Below are 18,626 nucleotides of genomic sequence, written 5' to 3'. Positions count from 1 at the left end.
CTTTGTTTGTTTGTTTGTGCTTTCTCTTTTGCGATGATTACCTTAAATTGTGTGAGTTTAGGAAGGACGTATTTTCAATCGTTCAGTGTGAGGTTGAGAACGAAGCAATAACATAGATAAAGTTTTGTTCTCCAAATATAAGATCTTCTTCATCGGTAGTATGTTGTTTTTGGAAGTTAACATTTATATAATATTTTATTTTAGTAGTTTTATTATACTAAAATGAGGTATTACAACTTAAGTGTTTCGATCAAAAAATTTAAGAGGAAGACTAGTTCTAATTAAAATATTGTAATAGAAAATATTTTTTTAACAAATTTTAAAGGATGAAATTTCAATCCTTTACAAGAATAGGCACATACTCAATTGATAATAAACTATAAATATTATTAGAAACCAACTAAAATACTTAAATTTATCGAAAACTTAAAATTTAATTAAGTGTTTATGATAAAATTGTCAAACAATATTTGAAAAGTCTTGAGAGACTTTATGTTCATATCCTCTAAATGTATGTGTCATGGTAGACAATCATTTATATTTTTTTCTTCATTACAAAATATTAAACATTGTTAATCCATGTTAAGTACAGTGAAAGCAAGGTTAGTCAAAATACAAATATACCGAGAACTCTTCAAACCACGTTCTCATCACATCATCACATCTAACTTTTCTGTAAGTTTTTCAATTTCCTTCCAATTTTTCTTTTACTATCTAGAAAATCTCACGTGTGGACTGACGGGGTAGATGAAGTTATACAAATTTAAAAATAAATATAAAAATTGATTTTTATTAAAAGTAATAATTACATATACTTATTTTTTGGACCTAGACAAATTCATATATGCCCATGAGTGTCAATTATGTTGGGCTGGATTTAATAGATAGATGGGAAAGCCTTCCTGTTACACTAAGGATGTTGCTCTCTCTACTACCCTAAGTGCTTTTGCACATCTTCATTGTTTTCTTTTATTCCAAAAATACCTTATACTTCTTCACTATATTCAATCATCTTTCTTTTTCTCTCTCCGCATTAATGGAGCATTTACATGGCTCATATTTAAACTTGTGATATATTGCAAAATTTTATTTACACTTTTTCTTAAATAAGTTTGATTCAATCTTATTTTCACTATTCAATATTTTTTTTTTCTTCAAATTACTTAATAAATGATAAAGTTTTGTTCTAAATTTCTAGAAAAATGTTTACATTTAATATCTATAATTTTTAATATTATATTATGTTTTAACTTACCTACATGTTTGACTCAAATAACTTGAATAAAGTATTTAATTTATTAGATAAATAATATAAAAATATTATTAAATACTTAAAATATAAAAGAAAAGTTATTTGTTAAAGATTTAGAATTTATTAGTTCTTTCGTCATTATAAAGTTAGTATATAATAATAATAATAATATATTATTTACTATTAATACTATTATGTTTATTATTTTGTATTTCCATCTAACTTTTAAGTTTATAAAATGAAATTGGTAGAAGCACTAATATTGAAGTTTCCTCTTAATTTGATATTTTGCAATATATCACAAGTTTAAATCTAAGTCATATGAATGTTCCATTAATGCAGAAAGAGAAAGAGAAAGATTGTTGAGGATAGTGGAGAGGTGTAGGGTATTTTTGGAATAAAAAAAATAGTAGGAATGTATAGAGTATTTTTGGAATCAAAGAAAATAGTGAGAAAATGTAGAAACACCTGGGGTTGTGGATGGAGCAACACCCTTACACCAAAACCTGATCCAACAGCTCATCTTGCATATGACCATCTATGAAGACCCTCACATACAACACCATACAGAAAATATATCCAGTTTGATCCAAAACTAAGCTTTACTCCTATATAATAAATAAATTTTAAACTTAATTTAATTTTATAAAATCAGTTTATAAAATCTTATTTTTCTTTTATTATAAAATTGTTTTATTTTTAGTTATAATATTCAAATTCTGCATATATATTTTGAGTGAGTGTGAAATATTAATAAGTGATATAATAGTAGATAATACAACAAATCCAATAAACAATAAATTTTAATTTTTTTTAAGCTAAAATCTAACTCATTATTCTAGTTAAGAACTAAATTTTAAAATTAATTTAAGTTTACAAAACCAAACAAATTTTAATTCTTAATCAAAATATATAAAAAAAACTCTAAAGACTCATAAATAAAAAAGTAACAAAAAAAAAAAAAACAAATTCGACACATTCATATTCGTAATTAACACATACTCAACAAATAGAATAAACAACATAAATACAAATTGAAAAGAAAAACATAATAAATGAGGACAAAAAGATTTCTACCAAGAGATTCAATAAAAAGAACTTGTCAAAACTCTTAAAAGAGAAACTCTAGTATGTTAAGAAAAAAAAGAATTAATAGATGAGAAATCAAAAAGAGATAAAAAAATAAAGATAATATTGATTAGACAATAATGATAATAACCAATCACTTTTCTTTTAAAAAAATTATAATTTATTGATTTTTTTTCACTCATTAAATATAATTTTTAATACCAATAAAAATTATTGATAATAGTTTAATTAAATTTTATTAACAGATATAAAATTATAATTAATTTAATAGAGATATATTAATATAAAAAAGAATTTTTTTTCCTTAAATATAATTTTATAATTAATTTAATAGAATTATATTAGTACTGAAAAAAATTGAGTCATTTTTTTCTTAAACAAATATTAATACTAAAAAAATTGTATTTTTTTTTTTTTTACCTAAAACAAGTATTTTAATCAGCTCTGCATTTGAACTGGATCTGTAACAACGTATGCAAAGGTTAAAACATAATTGAAGAGTTGATAGAATTTTACAACTAAAAGTAAAATCCTCAAATCATAAAGCTTGGGATCAAATATAAATATACAAGAAAACACTCATACAAACAAATTTACTATACTTGTAGTTGGAAGAACAAAGACGAAGGGTGATTTGATTCATAAGCATCCCTAGCCTCTGCCACCGAATCGTCCCTTAACCTTCTTCACTTGGCCAATTTCAAGGAAGGTCGTTTCTGCAATCAAGGCAGAAGGTAAGTCGTTACCAAACAATATAAGGTCAAGCAATTGTACTCCAGGGTTTGCGCTACTGAAAGCCAGAAAAGCAGTGGCTTTTCTCTTTCCAGAATTCACTTGAAAATGCAGTTGCCCTTGTGGGAAAACCATAACATCTCCTGGTTTCAGTGTCTTCGTATAAACTGCAAATGGTGTCATAAAACCAGCTGTGATTTGACCTTTCACCATTATCAAAAGTTCAGTGGCACCAGAGTGTGTGTGCATTGGGACTGATCCACCTTTTTCTATGTCTAACCGTGCTGCGGAAACACCAAGACCATTCACACCTGGAAAATCAGTGACAACTGCAGAGGTTAATGCAGCACGGAAAATGTTTGTGGTGTTTCCAGCTACAAAGCCAGAAAACACAAAGTCATCCACTGTGACGGATTTCGGTGGCTTGCACTGATAACCTGAAGGACTATCTGGACCCTTTAAGTCTGCTACACAGAAATCATTGACTGCCGCATCGGAAGTGAATGATAGAAGAGCCAAGAGAACAAAAATTTCAATCATCTTTATCTTGAAACTTCGATAAAGGGATTTGGTGTGAAGGTAATGTGGGAAAAGCTAGCTATTTATAGCCCTATTCGCGTATTGGATGACCAACTTTTTGTATGCAGTAACCAAGTTCGAGTTCATTTTGTTAGAGTATTAGACGAAGTCCTTATAGTAGGTTGATTTGTGACAAAAACATATTGGTCTAATCATCCTTCAGTGACATTAAAAAAATCATATGTAATATTAATTCTAGTGGGGTTCATTAAATCGTCTTATCTTAACATATGTTTTTGTCAAAGAGATATGGTTAGCAGGTGGAACATCGACGTGTACAATATGCAAATTATTTAGGTGATAATGATCTCTATAATGATTAATATCAATTTAATGGAAAAGGGTAAAATGTGTAAGGGATGCATAATACTACATCTTTCTTAAAATTAAGTAGGATGAACAATTGTAGTTTTTATTTGAGTTTCTAATAAATATAGATATTTTTAATTGAGTTTTTATTAAATTTTTATCATTTATTAAATATTAAATAGTATGATATTTTTTAATTGAGATTCTGTCATTTAATTCTCTTAATTTAGTTGTTATCTTTCATATTATTTTGTTTAGTAATTTTATAATTTTAAACCATATTCATTGTTGATGTCATGAAGAGTTAATGTCTAAAAAGTTATTGCAAGTTAACAATTATAAAATTATTAATTAAATGATAGAAAAATAATCGTCTCAATTGATAGAAAAATTAAATGACAAAAATTAAATTAAAAAATATAATGTTTTTAATACTCAATATACAATAAAAGTTTCACAAAAACTTAATCAAAATTTTTAAATTTATCATTAACTTGAAATTTAATTAAGCCTAAGATATACATTGGAGAAAGAAAAGAGGATATTGTGTGTTGTCTTTTTCTATGAAATATATATATATATATATAGAATGATTTGAATTTTCCTTAAGTTTTAGTTTGCACGCTTAAAGGGAGTTTTTAATTTTAGTTACGTTTTTTGTGTTTTAATATTTGTATGTAAGAAGACAAGTTTTAGTTACGTTGTTTGTGTTTTAATATTTGTATGTAACAATGATTTCTGTTAAGTCTTAAACAGAAATATCAGTCTCTTCGTCCACCATTAACCCACGCTATCACCTCTCTCATTATTGCACCTTCATCATCACACACAACCTGCCAACCATCTCCTTGCTCTCAACTTAATTCATTTCTTTCGATTTTCGTTAAAAAGGAAATAAACATAGACGTCTTCAATTTTGGGAAAAGTTCGTCATCTATAGTTTGGCTTAAAATATAATAGTTTAGATGTTTCCAATGTGAATCCAAATAAGCTCTTTATCTTAAATTAGTGAAAAAAAAAATACTTTTTATATCAATTGGAATTCACAAGAGAGTGATATAATAATATCATAAATATGACAAACTTTTTTATACCGATTAAATCTATAATCAGTATAAAAAGTGATACAGTGACAAAATTATAATAAACTATAAATTTTTTTTATAGGAGTTGCAATTAGAACTGATATAGAAAGTCACTTTATTTATATCAATTAGACCTAAAATCAATATAAAAAGTAGCACAATGGTAAAAGTAAGGATGACAATGAGTCGGGTCGGGTACGGATACCTGCTTAAAAAATATCCGCAGATATTTTAAAATTCACAGATATCCGTGAATATCCGCGAATACCCACAAATATTTTAAAAAAATATATTTTAATAAATTATTAAAATAATTTAAATAGAATTAAAAAAATATATAAAATATAATATAAATTAAATTAAATATAAATTTAAATTCAATTTTAATTACATTTAATCTTGTAAAATATAAATTAATGTTAATTTTAATTAAATTTAACTTAATAAAATAAATTAAATTTTTATTTTTATTTTTTGCGAGTAGCGAGTATCCATGAACAGGAATAGTCACTCGACCCATTTATAAGTGGGTATTAAAATATTCTCTACTCGTGGATTATAGATAATAAATATTTGCAGGTAATTATGCATGCGTTGTGAATTTTATGTGCAAATTTTTTGCCATCTCTATGCATCTCTTTCTCCTTTTTTTGTGCTTTTCTTTCTCCTTCGTACTTTGTTTGTCCCGGAAGTTATGTTGTGTTGTTCGTCGTTGCTTCATTGTCTTTGTTGTCGCTAGTCGTCATCACTAGTTGTCATCGCTATGGTGGGTGAAACTCTCGCCACAGTGGGTGATCAAGCTCTCGTTTGGCGTTGCCATTGCTTGTTGCTGCAGTGAGTCACCGATGTGGTGGGTTTTTAAAGTCTCAAGCTAAAGTGCGTGTGGTGTGGTTGGTTGCGCTCAAGTTGTCATGGTGTGGATAATCCTGTTCGTGGTGTTTTTCTGAACAGTGAGAGATAAAGGAGAAGAGAAACGGTGGGGGACTTGAAAAACGAAAGACGGATTTGTACTAAAGTGAATAAATGAAGGGCTTGTGAATGACAAATTCAATAATAAAGGAAACTAAAGAAGAAAAAACGAAAAGTTGTAAATAAGATGCGAAGTAGCGGAGAAGAAGAAGATGAAAAACAAATTGGCTTAGGAGAAATGTTTCAACACTTACCAATTTCTAAAAAATTACAGAAAATTTATTTAAAAAATAAAATAAAAAGTTAACTGCAATTTTGCTTCCTAAAACCGTCGACAAATTATTTCAAAAAAGAAACTAAAAATATAACTAAGGCAAATTATTTAAAAAAAAATTAAAAATGTAACTATAGTTTCTTACCAAAACCGACAAAAATTTATTTAAAAAAATTAAAATTTAATTGTGGTTTTTCAAAAATTAGTGAAGATTTTTAAAACTGTCGAAAAGAAACCCTTTTTATATTATTATATTTTGTAGTGTGTAAGACGATTTTGGATTTTTTTGTTCACTAAGGCATTTATTGTGTCAAACATTATATACCAAAGTTAGCCTTAAGAATTTATACATGGACCATGATATTTCTTTATTTTATACAATTATACATTACTATTTTATTGCAATTTTTTTTTTCATTGTTCTTATACGAATATGATATTATATATAGTTAAAAGGACCATAAAATTTTTGTTTAAAGGAAAATAATTAGTTTGATGCACTTTGACACCTATTTTCATCTTTCTAACAGTAAAAATAGCGTGAAATGAGTGTAAATTAAAGATGTACTACGGAAGTGGTAAGATTAAGAGTGAAACACAGTTAATTGCTGACAATGATTATTGGAAGGAATACAGAGACGAACGCAGAAACAAGTTTATTGCAGAAGACGATTCATTGTCAGAAGGAAAACACAAAACCTAGCCGGTGCCATTGAAACGAGCCTTGAGCTTCCTGACTTGGGCTACATCAAGGAAGCTAATCTGGGAAATGGTGATGCTAGGGACGTCGTTGGTGAACAGTTCTTCATAAAGAAAACGAAAAGAAGGGTTAGGGGAACTAAAAGCGGCAAAAGCAACGGCTTTCCCACGACCAGAATTGATAAGATAATGCAGCAGTCCTTTTGGAAAAAGGAAAACATCTCCCGGTGTAAGTTTATTGCGAAAAGCTTTCCGAGGTGTCAAGATTCCAACATCAATTTGACCTTCAATCACCAGTACTATTTCAGTTGCATCATGATCATGCACTGGAAGAATTCCACCTTCCGGGATCTCTACAATTGCTCCAGAAATTCCAAGACCGTTGAGTATAGGATACTGAGCAACAGTTGCAGGGAATACTAGAGTGTTGGGTGGGACTAGAATGCCTGCTTTTCCATTAAAAGTGTACTTAAAGTCTGCAGCTGTTACTGTTTCAGATGGCAGGCAGAGATAGCCAGAAGGGCTGTCTGGACCGTTGAGGTCAGCCTTGCAGAACTTTTCCGGAAAAGAAGCATGGGAAGTGGACGAAAAAAGGACACAAAGTAAGAGAATCACAATCCTGTTCATCATCTCTTTTGATCATGAATCTATTAGAACAAAAGAGGGATTGTGAGACTCGATTGGCTACCTAATAGTTATATTTATAACAAAGTCAAGATAAAAGTTTTGTCTCCTGTTAAGTTCGATTTAGTCAGGTTTGATTTACAATCAACTTTTTTTATTAACAAAAAAAATTTAAACTCGTTAGCCATTGATGGCTATTAATTTCATTCATTAACTTATTTAATTATAATTTCTTTTAAATATTAAAAAAATTAATTTTTTTATTAATCAAATCTAAATAATTTTTATTTTAAAATAATATTAAACATTAAAAACAATTCAAAATAAAAAAATATCAAACAATCTAAATGTAATCCAAAAACAAGTACACAAGGTGAACAAATAATAAGTTTCTAAAATTGATATTTTTTGTGTCACTTATCTATTTATAATATGAGAATATTGAATAGATAAATTCATAATATTTTTTCTCTTTGAAACATATTTTTTCTATCCCATCTACAAGTATCAAAAAATGATATTTTTTTCAAACTCAACTTGACCTGAATCCTTAATGAATCCTTAATGAACCAAATTAGTACGTGAATTCTAACCTATTTTGACATCACTAAGTTTTGCATAAATTGTCGGTCGTGTATTTTTTTCCTTCAAAAATCTCACTTTCACACCTTTTACCATAAATGTTTTAGTTTTATAACCCATTTTGATAATATATATATATATATATATATATATATATATATATATATATATATATATATATATATATATATATATATATATATAAAAGTGTGTTTGGTTAATACCATTTTACATTGTACTAAAGATCAACAAAAATCAAGTACACATAATATTTTATACTAATTTACCTAAATTCGTCGTGGACTACTTCAAATACTCCCTGGACAGAAAGTTTTACTAATCAACAAATTATTAGAAATATACAAACTTATCAAAGTTACATCTTCTTAATCTATAAGACTAAAAATTCTCAAGAATAACTACTTTAAAAATAAACTTTTAAATCATTTATTATTACGTCTGGGTAGATTTCAATTTCACTTTAAATTTAATCTGTGATACGTTGTTTGTCAAAGTATTAAACGAGGTCCTTGTGGTAGTTTGATTTGAGATAAAAACATATTTAAAGATCCTGCAATAACACATATTAGAAAGATTGTAATATTAATTGTCATAAATTAAACCTTCTAGTGGGGTTCATTAAATCATCTTATCTTAACATATATTTTTGTTAATAAAAATTATGATTAGCATGTTGAACATTGAGATGTACAATATGTAAATTATTTAGTAGATAATAATCTCTATAATGGTGAATATGAAATTTGTGGAAAAGGGTAAAATGTGTAAGTGATGCATGATATACTACATCATTTTAAAAATTAAGTAGGATGAATAATTGTAGTTTCTAATAAATCTAGATAAATGAGTTTTTATTAAAATTTTATTGTTTATTAAGTATTAAATAATATAATATTTTTGAATTGAGATTCTGTCATTTAATTTTTGTTCTTAACACCGTTGTTATCTTGTTTATTATTTCTGCATCTTAAAAAATAGAAAAATAATCGTCTCAGTTGATTGATAGAAAAATTAAACGACAAAAACTAAATTAAAAAATATAATTTTTTTAATACTAAATATACAATAAAAGTTTCACAAAAAATTAATCAAAATATTTAAATTTATCATTAACTTAAAATTTACGTAAGATACATATTGGAGAAAGAAGAGAGGATATTGCGTGTTGTCTTTTTCTATGAAATATATAGAATGATTTGAATGTTCCTTAAGTTTAGTTTGCACGCTTAAAGGGAGTTTTAAATTTTAGTTACGTTGTTTGTGTTTTAATATTTGTATGTAAGAAAAACAAGTTTTTGTTGATACTAAAGAATAATGTTGAATAAAGAGTACTTTATCTGTTAAGTCTTGAACAGAAATATTAGTCCCTTCTTCCACCATTATTGCATCTTCATCTGACACACACAACCTCCCAACCATCTCATTGCTCTCAATTTAATTCATCTTTCTTTCGATTTTTCTTAAAAAGGAAATAAACATAGACGTCGTAAAAGTTTGTCGTCCATAGTTTTGGTTTAAAGTATAATACTTTAGATGTTTCCAATGTGAATCCAAAACTTTTTATCTTAAACTAGTGAAAAAAAAAATACTTTTTTATAATGAATTTTTATATCGATTAAAATTCACAAAATATAGAAAATTATATTATGACAATATCATAAATTAATTCAATTTTCTTTTAAAAAAATAAAATTTATCTCTATTATAATACAAACAAAAGTAAATTTATGTTTATTATAGCATAAACAAACATTAATTTTGACAAAAAAAAAATATCATACATAAATTTTGGTCAAAAGTTTACATTTTGTGTTTCAATATAATATGTAAATTTATTTTTGTTATAAAATAATCTGAACTAAATTTCCCTATTTTTTATAAACATTAATATCATATATAAATTTACATCTTTCATAATTATGTCGGACATAAATTGAATGTAAAAAACAAAAAATATCATATACATAAATTGAATGTAAAAAACAAAAAATATCATATAGATACATTTTTTTTTTGTCAGTGAATAGAATGATAATAAAAAAAAGTCATATTACAATTTAAAATAGTAATATTTCGTTATATTTATTTTATTTTTTATCTTAAAATTCTAATATGCATTGTTATATATATTTAGTGAATGTATTGTTTTTTAAATATCAAATGTGTCATACCTCATTTAAAACTCACCAAAAAACCCTCTGAACGGACGTCAGGTGTCAAGCGATGAGGATATGGAAATTAGATAGTGGAAGACAGGTGTCGGCAAATGAGCGAACGCTCGTTTTGACGTGAGAAGCAAAACTTGATTTTTCAGAAAATTCATGTCATACTCTCTGCATGCACACTTCTTCCCCAAACTCTGAAAATCTCATTTCTCCTCTTTCTCACTAAAAGCTTTCCCTTCTCTCTACGAAATCTTACCCTTTCTCTTCTCCAATCCCCGTTCAGGCACCGTAGAAGCACTTCCGACGTCAAGAGCTTCAGTTTGAACCGATCAGTTTCGAGTTCTGAACTGGTAAGTTCTTTTTCTCCTTTAGTCGTTCGTTCTCTGACACATGCAAACCAAGTTCTGGTTGCATGAGTTTATAGTCTTGTTCTGAACCATTTTGGTCTGTTGTTGGTTTAGTTTGAAGAATTGTTGAGCGTTGAGGGTAGAAGGAATTGTAGTCAGGCGAATCGTATTTTGTCTATAGGAACGTTCGTTCATGCTCAGAGGTAAGGGAAGCTTATTAATTTATTTTGTGCGTTATTTCTATTGCATGAACGTTCGTTGAATTGACTGATTTAATATGATATATGATGGTTGATATGTTTGGATTGTATGAAGTATGAAAATTGACTATGATATGAATGTATGAAATTATGAAAATATATGTTGAGAAATAAGTTTGAATATAAATGATTCTGGTATGAAATTTCCCCTATAAAAGTGTACGTTCGTCACTGAACGGTCATTGACCGTTCGGTTTTTCTAGTAAACTTGGTTAGAATTGGATTCTTTCATTTGGGAAGAATCTTAGTTAAGGACGAGCATCTTAGTTTCGAAATACTGTGCATGAGCGTTCGGCCAAGCATAGTTGGTTCTTAGTATTCAGTTATAAACTTAAGTATGTATATATGTATTTGTATATTTTCGTTTATTATTAAACACTACTCCAATAAGTATCTTATTATATTTATCAAGATTTCTAATATAAATTTAGTAGTGCTCGGTCTTACACCAATCGCTCTTATTGAGTAGTGCTCGGTCTTACATCAAGTGCTCATTCTCTTTCCTATAATCTATCTTGATGAAAATAACATTCGTCCAAATTCAATAGAGTTTTCTCTCTACCGTGCTCGGTTATTGACTGACATTCGATTTTCTTGATGCTAAACTCAAACAAGCTAAGTATTCACATGCGTTCGGGTTCTTCATGTGAATTCTTCTAACTATTATTCTTTGATGTATTGAAGTGGCTGTATCCATTGGTTCCGGCCTAGAGTCTTAGTACTTGGCATGGTCTTTTTGGTTTTCGGTTGGAGCTCTCAAGAGTCAGTTCATCTAATTGGCTCACTTTGTAATTTAACGTTCGTTCCATTCGTTTCTTGTGATATATGATTGTACTCGGTTTCTTTCTCAATCCGATAGTAACCCTCTTGGTCTAAATCCATTCTGGAACTGGGGATCTCTCGGTCTCGCTCCAAGTGTTTGATCTCGTTCTGAGTTAGGGTTGAACGTTCGGTATTTTGGTATCCTTACAGATCTATGTGTGAAATGTTTAAGTGAGATGATTATTAATGAAAGATGAAGAGAAATGATATGGATGAAATGTGTGGATTATGGACGAGCGTTCCAGGGAGGAATGACTCATGAATGAATATTGAAATTGGTAAAGTATGAATGTGGGCATGCTAAGTTAGCGGTTCATCTTGATGTTCCGTGAGTACTCGTCCTCACGTAGAGGATGGTAGGTCATGTGTGGGAACGGCAGGAGGTCTTAGTCCTTATGGTTAATTTGGACAGATAGGACTAATCTCGGGTGGCAGTTGTTGAGAGTATCCCAGTTACTACATCACCCGGGTGCACGAACGTCGTAGCTACACAGATTTCATACAGTCCGGACAGTCAATCTAGTATTAGGTTTTGCATGAAACGTATGATGAAATTTATCTTGTGTGTTTGATTGTGTGAAATGTATGTTTATACATGAATTAAATTACATAAGCTTTTCCTATGTTTCCTGTTTTGTCTGTTTTGTACGTTCGTCTTTGTCATTGCAATGATCATCTATGTGGATGTGAGCAGAAGGAGACGAGCTGCTGGAAGAGGCGCTAAAGGAAGAAAACCTAGTTGAGGTAGAAGTTAAGACCGAACAGTAGAACGTTCGGTCAGTAGTATAGTTTGATGGTAAGGTGATCGTTCGATCACCTTCTCCTTTTCTTTTGTATGACCGTACGGTATTGGCTTTTGTAAACCGTTCGGTCAGACTTGCTTATCTGTATAGCTTAAATTTGTAACTCTTTCTGTAAGGCCGTTCGACCATAACCGTTCGGCTATAATTTTTACGATTAATATCTATTATCGTTTACATGAAATTCCTTTTATCAATATTAACTAGAGAATTTTCTCGAATATTAATTACAAGATAATTTTACGTATGAAAAAGTTGGTAAAAATTTCTAGTTATTAAAAGTAGCTTTGATCAATAAATTTGTCAAGTATTTATTCGATAGAAGGTGTTAAAATCGTAAGATCTTCTGCCTTTATTTTCTAATATCATACTTTGACCTTATTTATTATTATATTTAAGAGTACTATGTTTGAAAATAGTCATTTAATTCCTTAATATTTTAAAGTGTTTCGAGAAATCAAGAAATATGATAATTTGTTTAACTCTAAAAAAAAGTTATGTTTTTGTATGATTATTTGGAACTAAGACACGAACCTTGTTGATGATGCTTTACCACTACTGAACGTCAGGGATGCTCGCTCTTCCTCCATTGATATTGCCTGTTTATCCTCCTGGAAATTGTTTACACTCCTTTCACTGATGTAATGCGTTCGCCTCAATGGAAATGGGGGTACCTTCGAAGATACTCCGATGCTAAAGTCAGATGTCAGTTATGGAACCTCAGTTATCAAAACAAATGATCTTTTTCTCACAAGAAGGTCTTTCTAGTCTTAGAGCAAAACATAACTTTTTTCCTTAGCCTCTATTGTATTTAACCTAAAAATGTAAAACAAACTGATTACCTTAAAATCCGGTTAGTTGCCCTGGTAATCCGCGATATTAAAGTCAGATATTTTTGACTATTTTTTCTTCTGCTGAACTATTGGTCGAATTACTTAAATGTTGGGCTAATTGGCCCAACATTGTTTAACTTAATTGAGCGTCTGCTGAACCTGGTTTGGTCCAACTGATTGAGTGTGGTTTGACTTTTAACGTGCACTGACTTACTTGACGTGGTTTGAAGAACGCTTTTAACTTTGGTTGAATTAACGAACGTTTGGTAGAGTTGACAAGCGTTCGAGCGTTTCTACAGTAGATAGAGCGATCGGTCTTGGGTGCTAACTGCTCAGGGTAGATATTATACTATACAACCTTAACATCCGATTAGTTCTCCGTAATCGATGTTATTCTTAAAATCTGGTTAGTTGCCCTGGTAATCCACGATATTAAAGTCAGATTTTTTTCACTATTTTTTCTTCTGCTGGACTATTGGTCAAATTACTTAAATGTTGGACTAATTGGCCCAACATCGTTTAACTTAATTGAGCGTCGGCTGAACTTGGTTTGGTCCGATCCGACTGATTGAGTGTGTTTTGACTTTTAACGTGTGCGGACTTACTTGACGTGATTTGAAGAGCGCTTTTAACTTTGGTTGAGTTAACAAACGTTTGGTAGAATTGACGAACGTTGAGACGTTTCTACAGTAGATAGAGCGATCGGTCTTGGGTACTAACCGCTCGGGATAAATATCATACTATACAAGTTATTTAATAAAAATTATATACACGCACTAAAGATTAGAAAAAGGACACTGATAATAAAAAAATAATTGTTATTTTCTTAAATTTTAAAACTCAGTTAAATAAAAAAAAAATCCTTTTTTATATGCGCGATACTTTATAAAAGAGAGAGTATCAAATAAAAAACAGATGTGAAAAATTACTTAAATTTTATAAAATCCGTAGTTGTGAAACAAACAAAAAAAGTCAAAAGATTGATCATTTTGCAAAGTGAGAAAACAAACAAATGTACTCATACTGCCAAAACACATCTTAATACAATATCATTATTTTAGAAAACTGCAAGTAACACACATTAATGTTGACATAACATAAGTAAGTAACTTGATCAAGTACATGATCCAAACCTCCGAATGAAAAAGACAAGGACATAGACAACATTATCATGGACCATGATTAGCAACAAACTTTAGGAATCAGCAATTCCTATGCCACCAAAACGAGCCTTAAGCTTGTTCACTTGTTCTACATCAAGGAAGGTAGTTTGTGCAATCACGTCAGAAGGTAAGCTGGTACCAAACAACAAAAGGTCAAGAAGTTGTGCTCCAGGGTTTGCACTACTGAAAGCCAGATAAGCAGTGGCTTTATCGTTTCCAGAATTCACTTGAAAATGCAGTTGTCCTTGTGGGAAAACCATAACATCTCCTGGTTTCAATGTCTTCGAATAAAGATGAAATGGTGTCATAAAACCAGCAGTGATTTGACCTTCCGCCAGTATCAAAAGTTCAGTAGCTCCAGGGTGTGTGTGCATTGGGATTGATCCACCTTTTGCTATGTCTAACCGTGCTGCGGAAACACCAAGACCATTCAAACCTGGAAAATCAGTGACAAATGCAGAGGTTAATGCAGCATTGAAAGTGTTTGTGGTGTTTCCCGCAACCAAGCCAGAGAACACAAAGTCATCCGCCGTCACTGTGTTAGGTGGTTTGCACTGATAGCCTGAAGGAGTATCTGGACCCTTTAGGTCTGCTACACAGAAATCATTCACAGCAGCATAGGTAGTGAATGAGAGAAGACTGAAGAGGAAAAGAATCTGAGTTATCTTCTTCATCTTTCAACTTTGATGAATGAATTTGATGTGAAGGTAATGTGATGTTGGATAGCTATTTATAAAGTTATTCTTACACGTTTTCAAGGTACGTGGCCCTTAAATCCTCCACGAAAACACTTATACTCTTAAAACAGATAATAAAATAATAACATTTATATTTTTTAATTAATTCATTCTAAAAATAAATGCATGTGTATGAGCTGCATAATTACATTTTGTACACTGTACATTTTGTTCACTATTCTCTCGAAAACCTTTAAATTATTTTTAATTTTTTTTTTGTAATAAATTATATTAAGTACCTGTAGTTTTGAATAGAGGATGGTTTTCATTACTAGTTAATGCACACTTCATAAGCTATTTATCTTTTGAAGGATAATAAATTTTAGTATTTACTTTCCATTACAATAATTTTGTTAATTATTTGATTGAATATTATTCACAGAAACTGTTAATAAACTTAAATTTATTGAAAGATTATTTAAATAAATTTTATATTTTAATTTATAAACAGAAACTTCCATCAATATAAAAGCAATAAAAAATATTAATGGTAAATTACAATTATTATTATTGATATATTTTATTTGTTAATAATTAATTGTTACAACTATGAATGATAGTCTAATCGTTTTTTTTTTATATTAAGGATATATGGATGAAGAAAAAAGAATAACATAAGAGAATAAAATTGTCAAACAATATTTGAAAAGTCTTGAGAGACTTTATGTTCATATCCTCTAAATGTATGTGTCATGGTAGACAATCATTTATATTTTTTTCTTCATTACAAAATATTAAACATTGTTAATCCATGTTAAGTACAGTGAAAGCAAGGTTAGTCAAAATACAAATATACCGAGAACTCTTCAAACCACGTTCTCATCACATCATCACATCTAACTTTTCTGTAAGTTTTTCAATTTCCTTCCAATTTTTCTTTTACTATCTAGAAAATCTCACGTGTGGACTGACGGAGTAGATGAAGTTATACAAATTTAAAAATAAATATAAAAATTGATTTTTATTAAAAGTAATAATTACATATACTTATTTTTTGGACCTAGACAAATTCATATATGCCCATGAGTGTCAATTATGTTGGGCTGGATTTAATAGATAGATGGGAAAGCCTTCCTGTTACACTAAGGATGTTGCTCTCTCTACTACCCTAAGTGCTTTTGCACATCTTCATTGTTTTCTTTTATTCCAAAAATACCTTATACTTCTTCACTATATTCAATCATCTTTCTTTTTCTCTCTCCGCATTAATGGAGCATTTACATGGCTCATATTTAAACTTGTGATATATTGCAAAATTTTATTTACACTTTTTCTTAAATAAGTTTGATTCAATCTTATTTTCACTATTCAATATTTTTTTTTCTTCAAATTACTTAATAAATGATAAAGTTTTGTTCTAAATTTCTAGAAAAATGTTTACATTTAATATCTATAATTTTTAATATTATATTATGTTTTAACTTACCTACATGTTTGACTCAAATAACTTGAATAAAGTATTTAATTTATTAGATAAATAATATAAAAATATTATTAAATACTTAAAATATAAAAGAAAAGTTATTTGTTAAAGATTTAGAATTTATTAGTTCTTTCGTCATTATAAAGTTAGTATATAATAATAATAATAATATATTATTTACTATTAATACTATTATGTTTATTATTTTGTATTTCCATCTAACTTTTAAGTTTATAAAATGAAATTGGTAGAAGCACTAATATTGAAGTTTCCTCTTAATTTGATATTTTGCAATATATCACAAGTTTAAATCTAAGTCATATGAATGTTCCATTAATGCAGAAAGAGAAAGAGAAAGATTGTTGAGGATAGTGGAGAGGTGTAGGGTATTTTTGGAATAAAAAAAATAGTAGGAATGTATAGAGTATTTTTGGAATCAAAGAAAATAGTGAGAAAATGTAGAAACACCTGGGGTTGTGGATGGAGCAACACCCTTACACCAAAACCTGATCCAACAGCTCATCTTGCATATGACCATCTATGAAGACCCTCACATACAACACCATACAGAAAATATATCCAGTTTGATCCAAAACTAAGCTTTACTCCTATATAATAAATAAATTTTAAACTTAATTTAATTTTATAAAATCAGTTTATAAAATCTTATTTTTCTTTTATTATAAAATTGTTTTATTTTTAGTTATAATATTCAAATTCTGCATATATATTTTGAGTGAGTGTGAAATATTAATAAGTGATATAATAGTAGATAATACAACAAATCCAATAAACAATAAATTTTAATTTTTTTTAAGCTAAAATCTAACTCATTATTCTAGTTAAGAACTAAATTTTAAAATTAATTTAAGTTTACAAAACCAAACAAATTTTAATTCTTAATCAAAATATATAAAAAAAACTCTAAAGACTCATAAATAAAAAAGTAACAAAAAAAAAAAACAAATTCGACACATTCATATTCGTAATTAACACATACTCAACAAATAGAATAAACAACATAAATACAAATTGAAAAGAAAAACATAATAAATGAGGACAAAAAGATTTCTACCAAGAGATTCAATAAAAAGAACTTGTCAAAACTCTTAAAAGAGAAACTCTATTATGTTAAGAAAAAAAAGAATTAATAGATGAGAAATCAAAAAGAGATAAAAAAATAAAGATAATATTGATTAGACAATAATGATAATAACCAATCACTTTTCTTTTAAAAAAATTATAATTTATTGATTTTTTTTCACTCATTAAATATAATTTTTAATACCAATAAAAATTATTGATAATAGTTTAATTAAATTTTATTAACATAAGAGAAAGAAAGAAGGAAGAGGAGGAAAAGAAGGAAGAGATGGTGTTCATAGAGATAAAGATGATAGTTTGGTAATAATGATGGTAGATGTTGTCGAAGTTAAAAGGAGCTGAAAGAAGAGGAAAAGAAAACAGAATGACAAAAATAGTAAGAGAACGAGATTCTAAAAGATGAAAATAACTTGGAAATGATGATAATAGCGTTACGACTCAATGACAATCAAAAGAGAAAAAGATGTAAAAACAAAAAAATAATAAAAAAAAGACTCAATTGTGTATTTTATCACAAATTTTACTCACAAATATTTATCATAAAAAATTTAACGATGGATTTATGACTATCAACCCTTCTTGACAATACATCCATAGATAAAGTTTATGAACAATCACTTTATTGACCAATTTTTATTTATCAGTAATTTATTGATTAACACGATTTTTTTATAACTTTTGATACTATACTACGATAATCATTATGTTAGAAATTTTTTGTTAGTAATTAATAAAAATTAATTATTTCTAATTAAGCTTTAAATATCACCACCTTATTATTCAATTTAATGCATAGGGAAGGGTAGGTGGACTGACA

At 28.6% G+C, this 18,626-nt stretch overlaps 3 protein-coding genes across 3 annotated transcripts; all 3 read right to left on the bottom strand.

Moving 5' to 3' along the window:
* Positions 1-2,893: 2,893 nt before the first annotated feature.
* LOC108347233 (auxin-binding protein ABP19a) lies at positions 2,894-3,717 on the bottom strand. Its single transcript, XM_017586399.1, has one exon. It carries the CDS (start codon positions 3,611-3,613, stop codon positions 2,993-2,995), a length of 621 nt encoding a protein of 206 aa, XP_017441888.1. The 5' UTR covers positions 3,614-3,717; the 3' UTR covers positions 2,894-2,992.
* Positions 3,718-6,928: 3,211 nt separating this feature from the next.
* Positions 6,929-7,558, bottom strand: LOC108318680 (germin-like protein 8-13). Its single transcript, XM_017556171.1, has one exon. The coding sequence runs from the start codon at positions 7,556-7,558 to the stop codon at positions 6,929-6,931; it is 630 nt and encodes a 209-aa protein (XP_017411660.1).
* Positions 7,559-14,384: 6,826 nt separating this feature from the next.
* On the bottom strand, positions 14,385-15,242 carry LOC128194036 (germin-like protein subfamily 3 member 1). Its single transcript, XM_052868603.1, has one exon. It carries the CDS (start codon positions 15,217-15,219, stop codon positions 14,578-14,580), a length of 642 nt encoding a protein of 213 aa, XP_052724563.1. The 5' UTR covers positions 15,220-15,242; the 3' UTR covers positions 14,385-14,577.
* Between the last annotated feature and the right edge of the window lie 3,384 nt (positions 15,243-18,626).

This window comes from Vigna angularis, chromosome 9 (genome assembly GCF_016808095.1).
Source record: "Vigna angularis cultivar LongXiaoDou No.4 chromosome 9, ASM1680809v1, whole genome shotgun sequence".
NCBI lineage: Eukaryota > Viridiplantae > Streptophyta > Magnoliopsida > Fabales > Fabaceae > Vigna > Vigna angularis.
This window is presented reverse-complemented; position numbering and strand designations above follow the sequence as displayed.

Bases quoted from the DNA above. Each gene is read 5' to 3' on its own strand.
- LOC108347233 (XM_017586399.1), bottom strand. From the start codon at position 3,613: ATGATTGAAATTTTTGTTCTCTTGGCTCTTCTATCATTCACTTCCGAT.
- LOC108318680 (XM_017556171.1), bottom strand. From the start codon at position 7,558: ATGATGAACAGGATTGTGATTCTCTTACTTTGTGTCCTTTTTTCGTCC.
- LOC128194036 (XM_052868603.1), bottom strand. From the start codon at position 15,219: ATGAAGAAGATAACTCAGATTCTTTTCCTCTTCAGTCTTCTCTCATTC.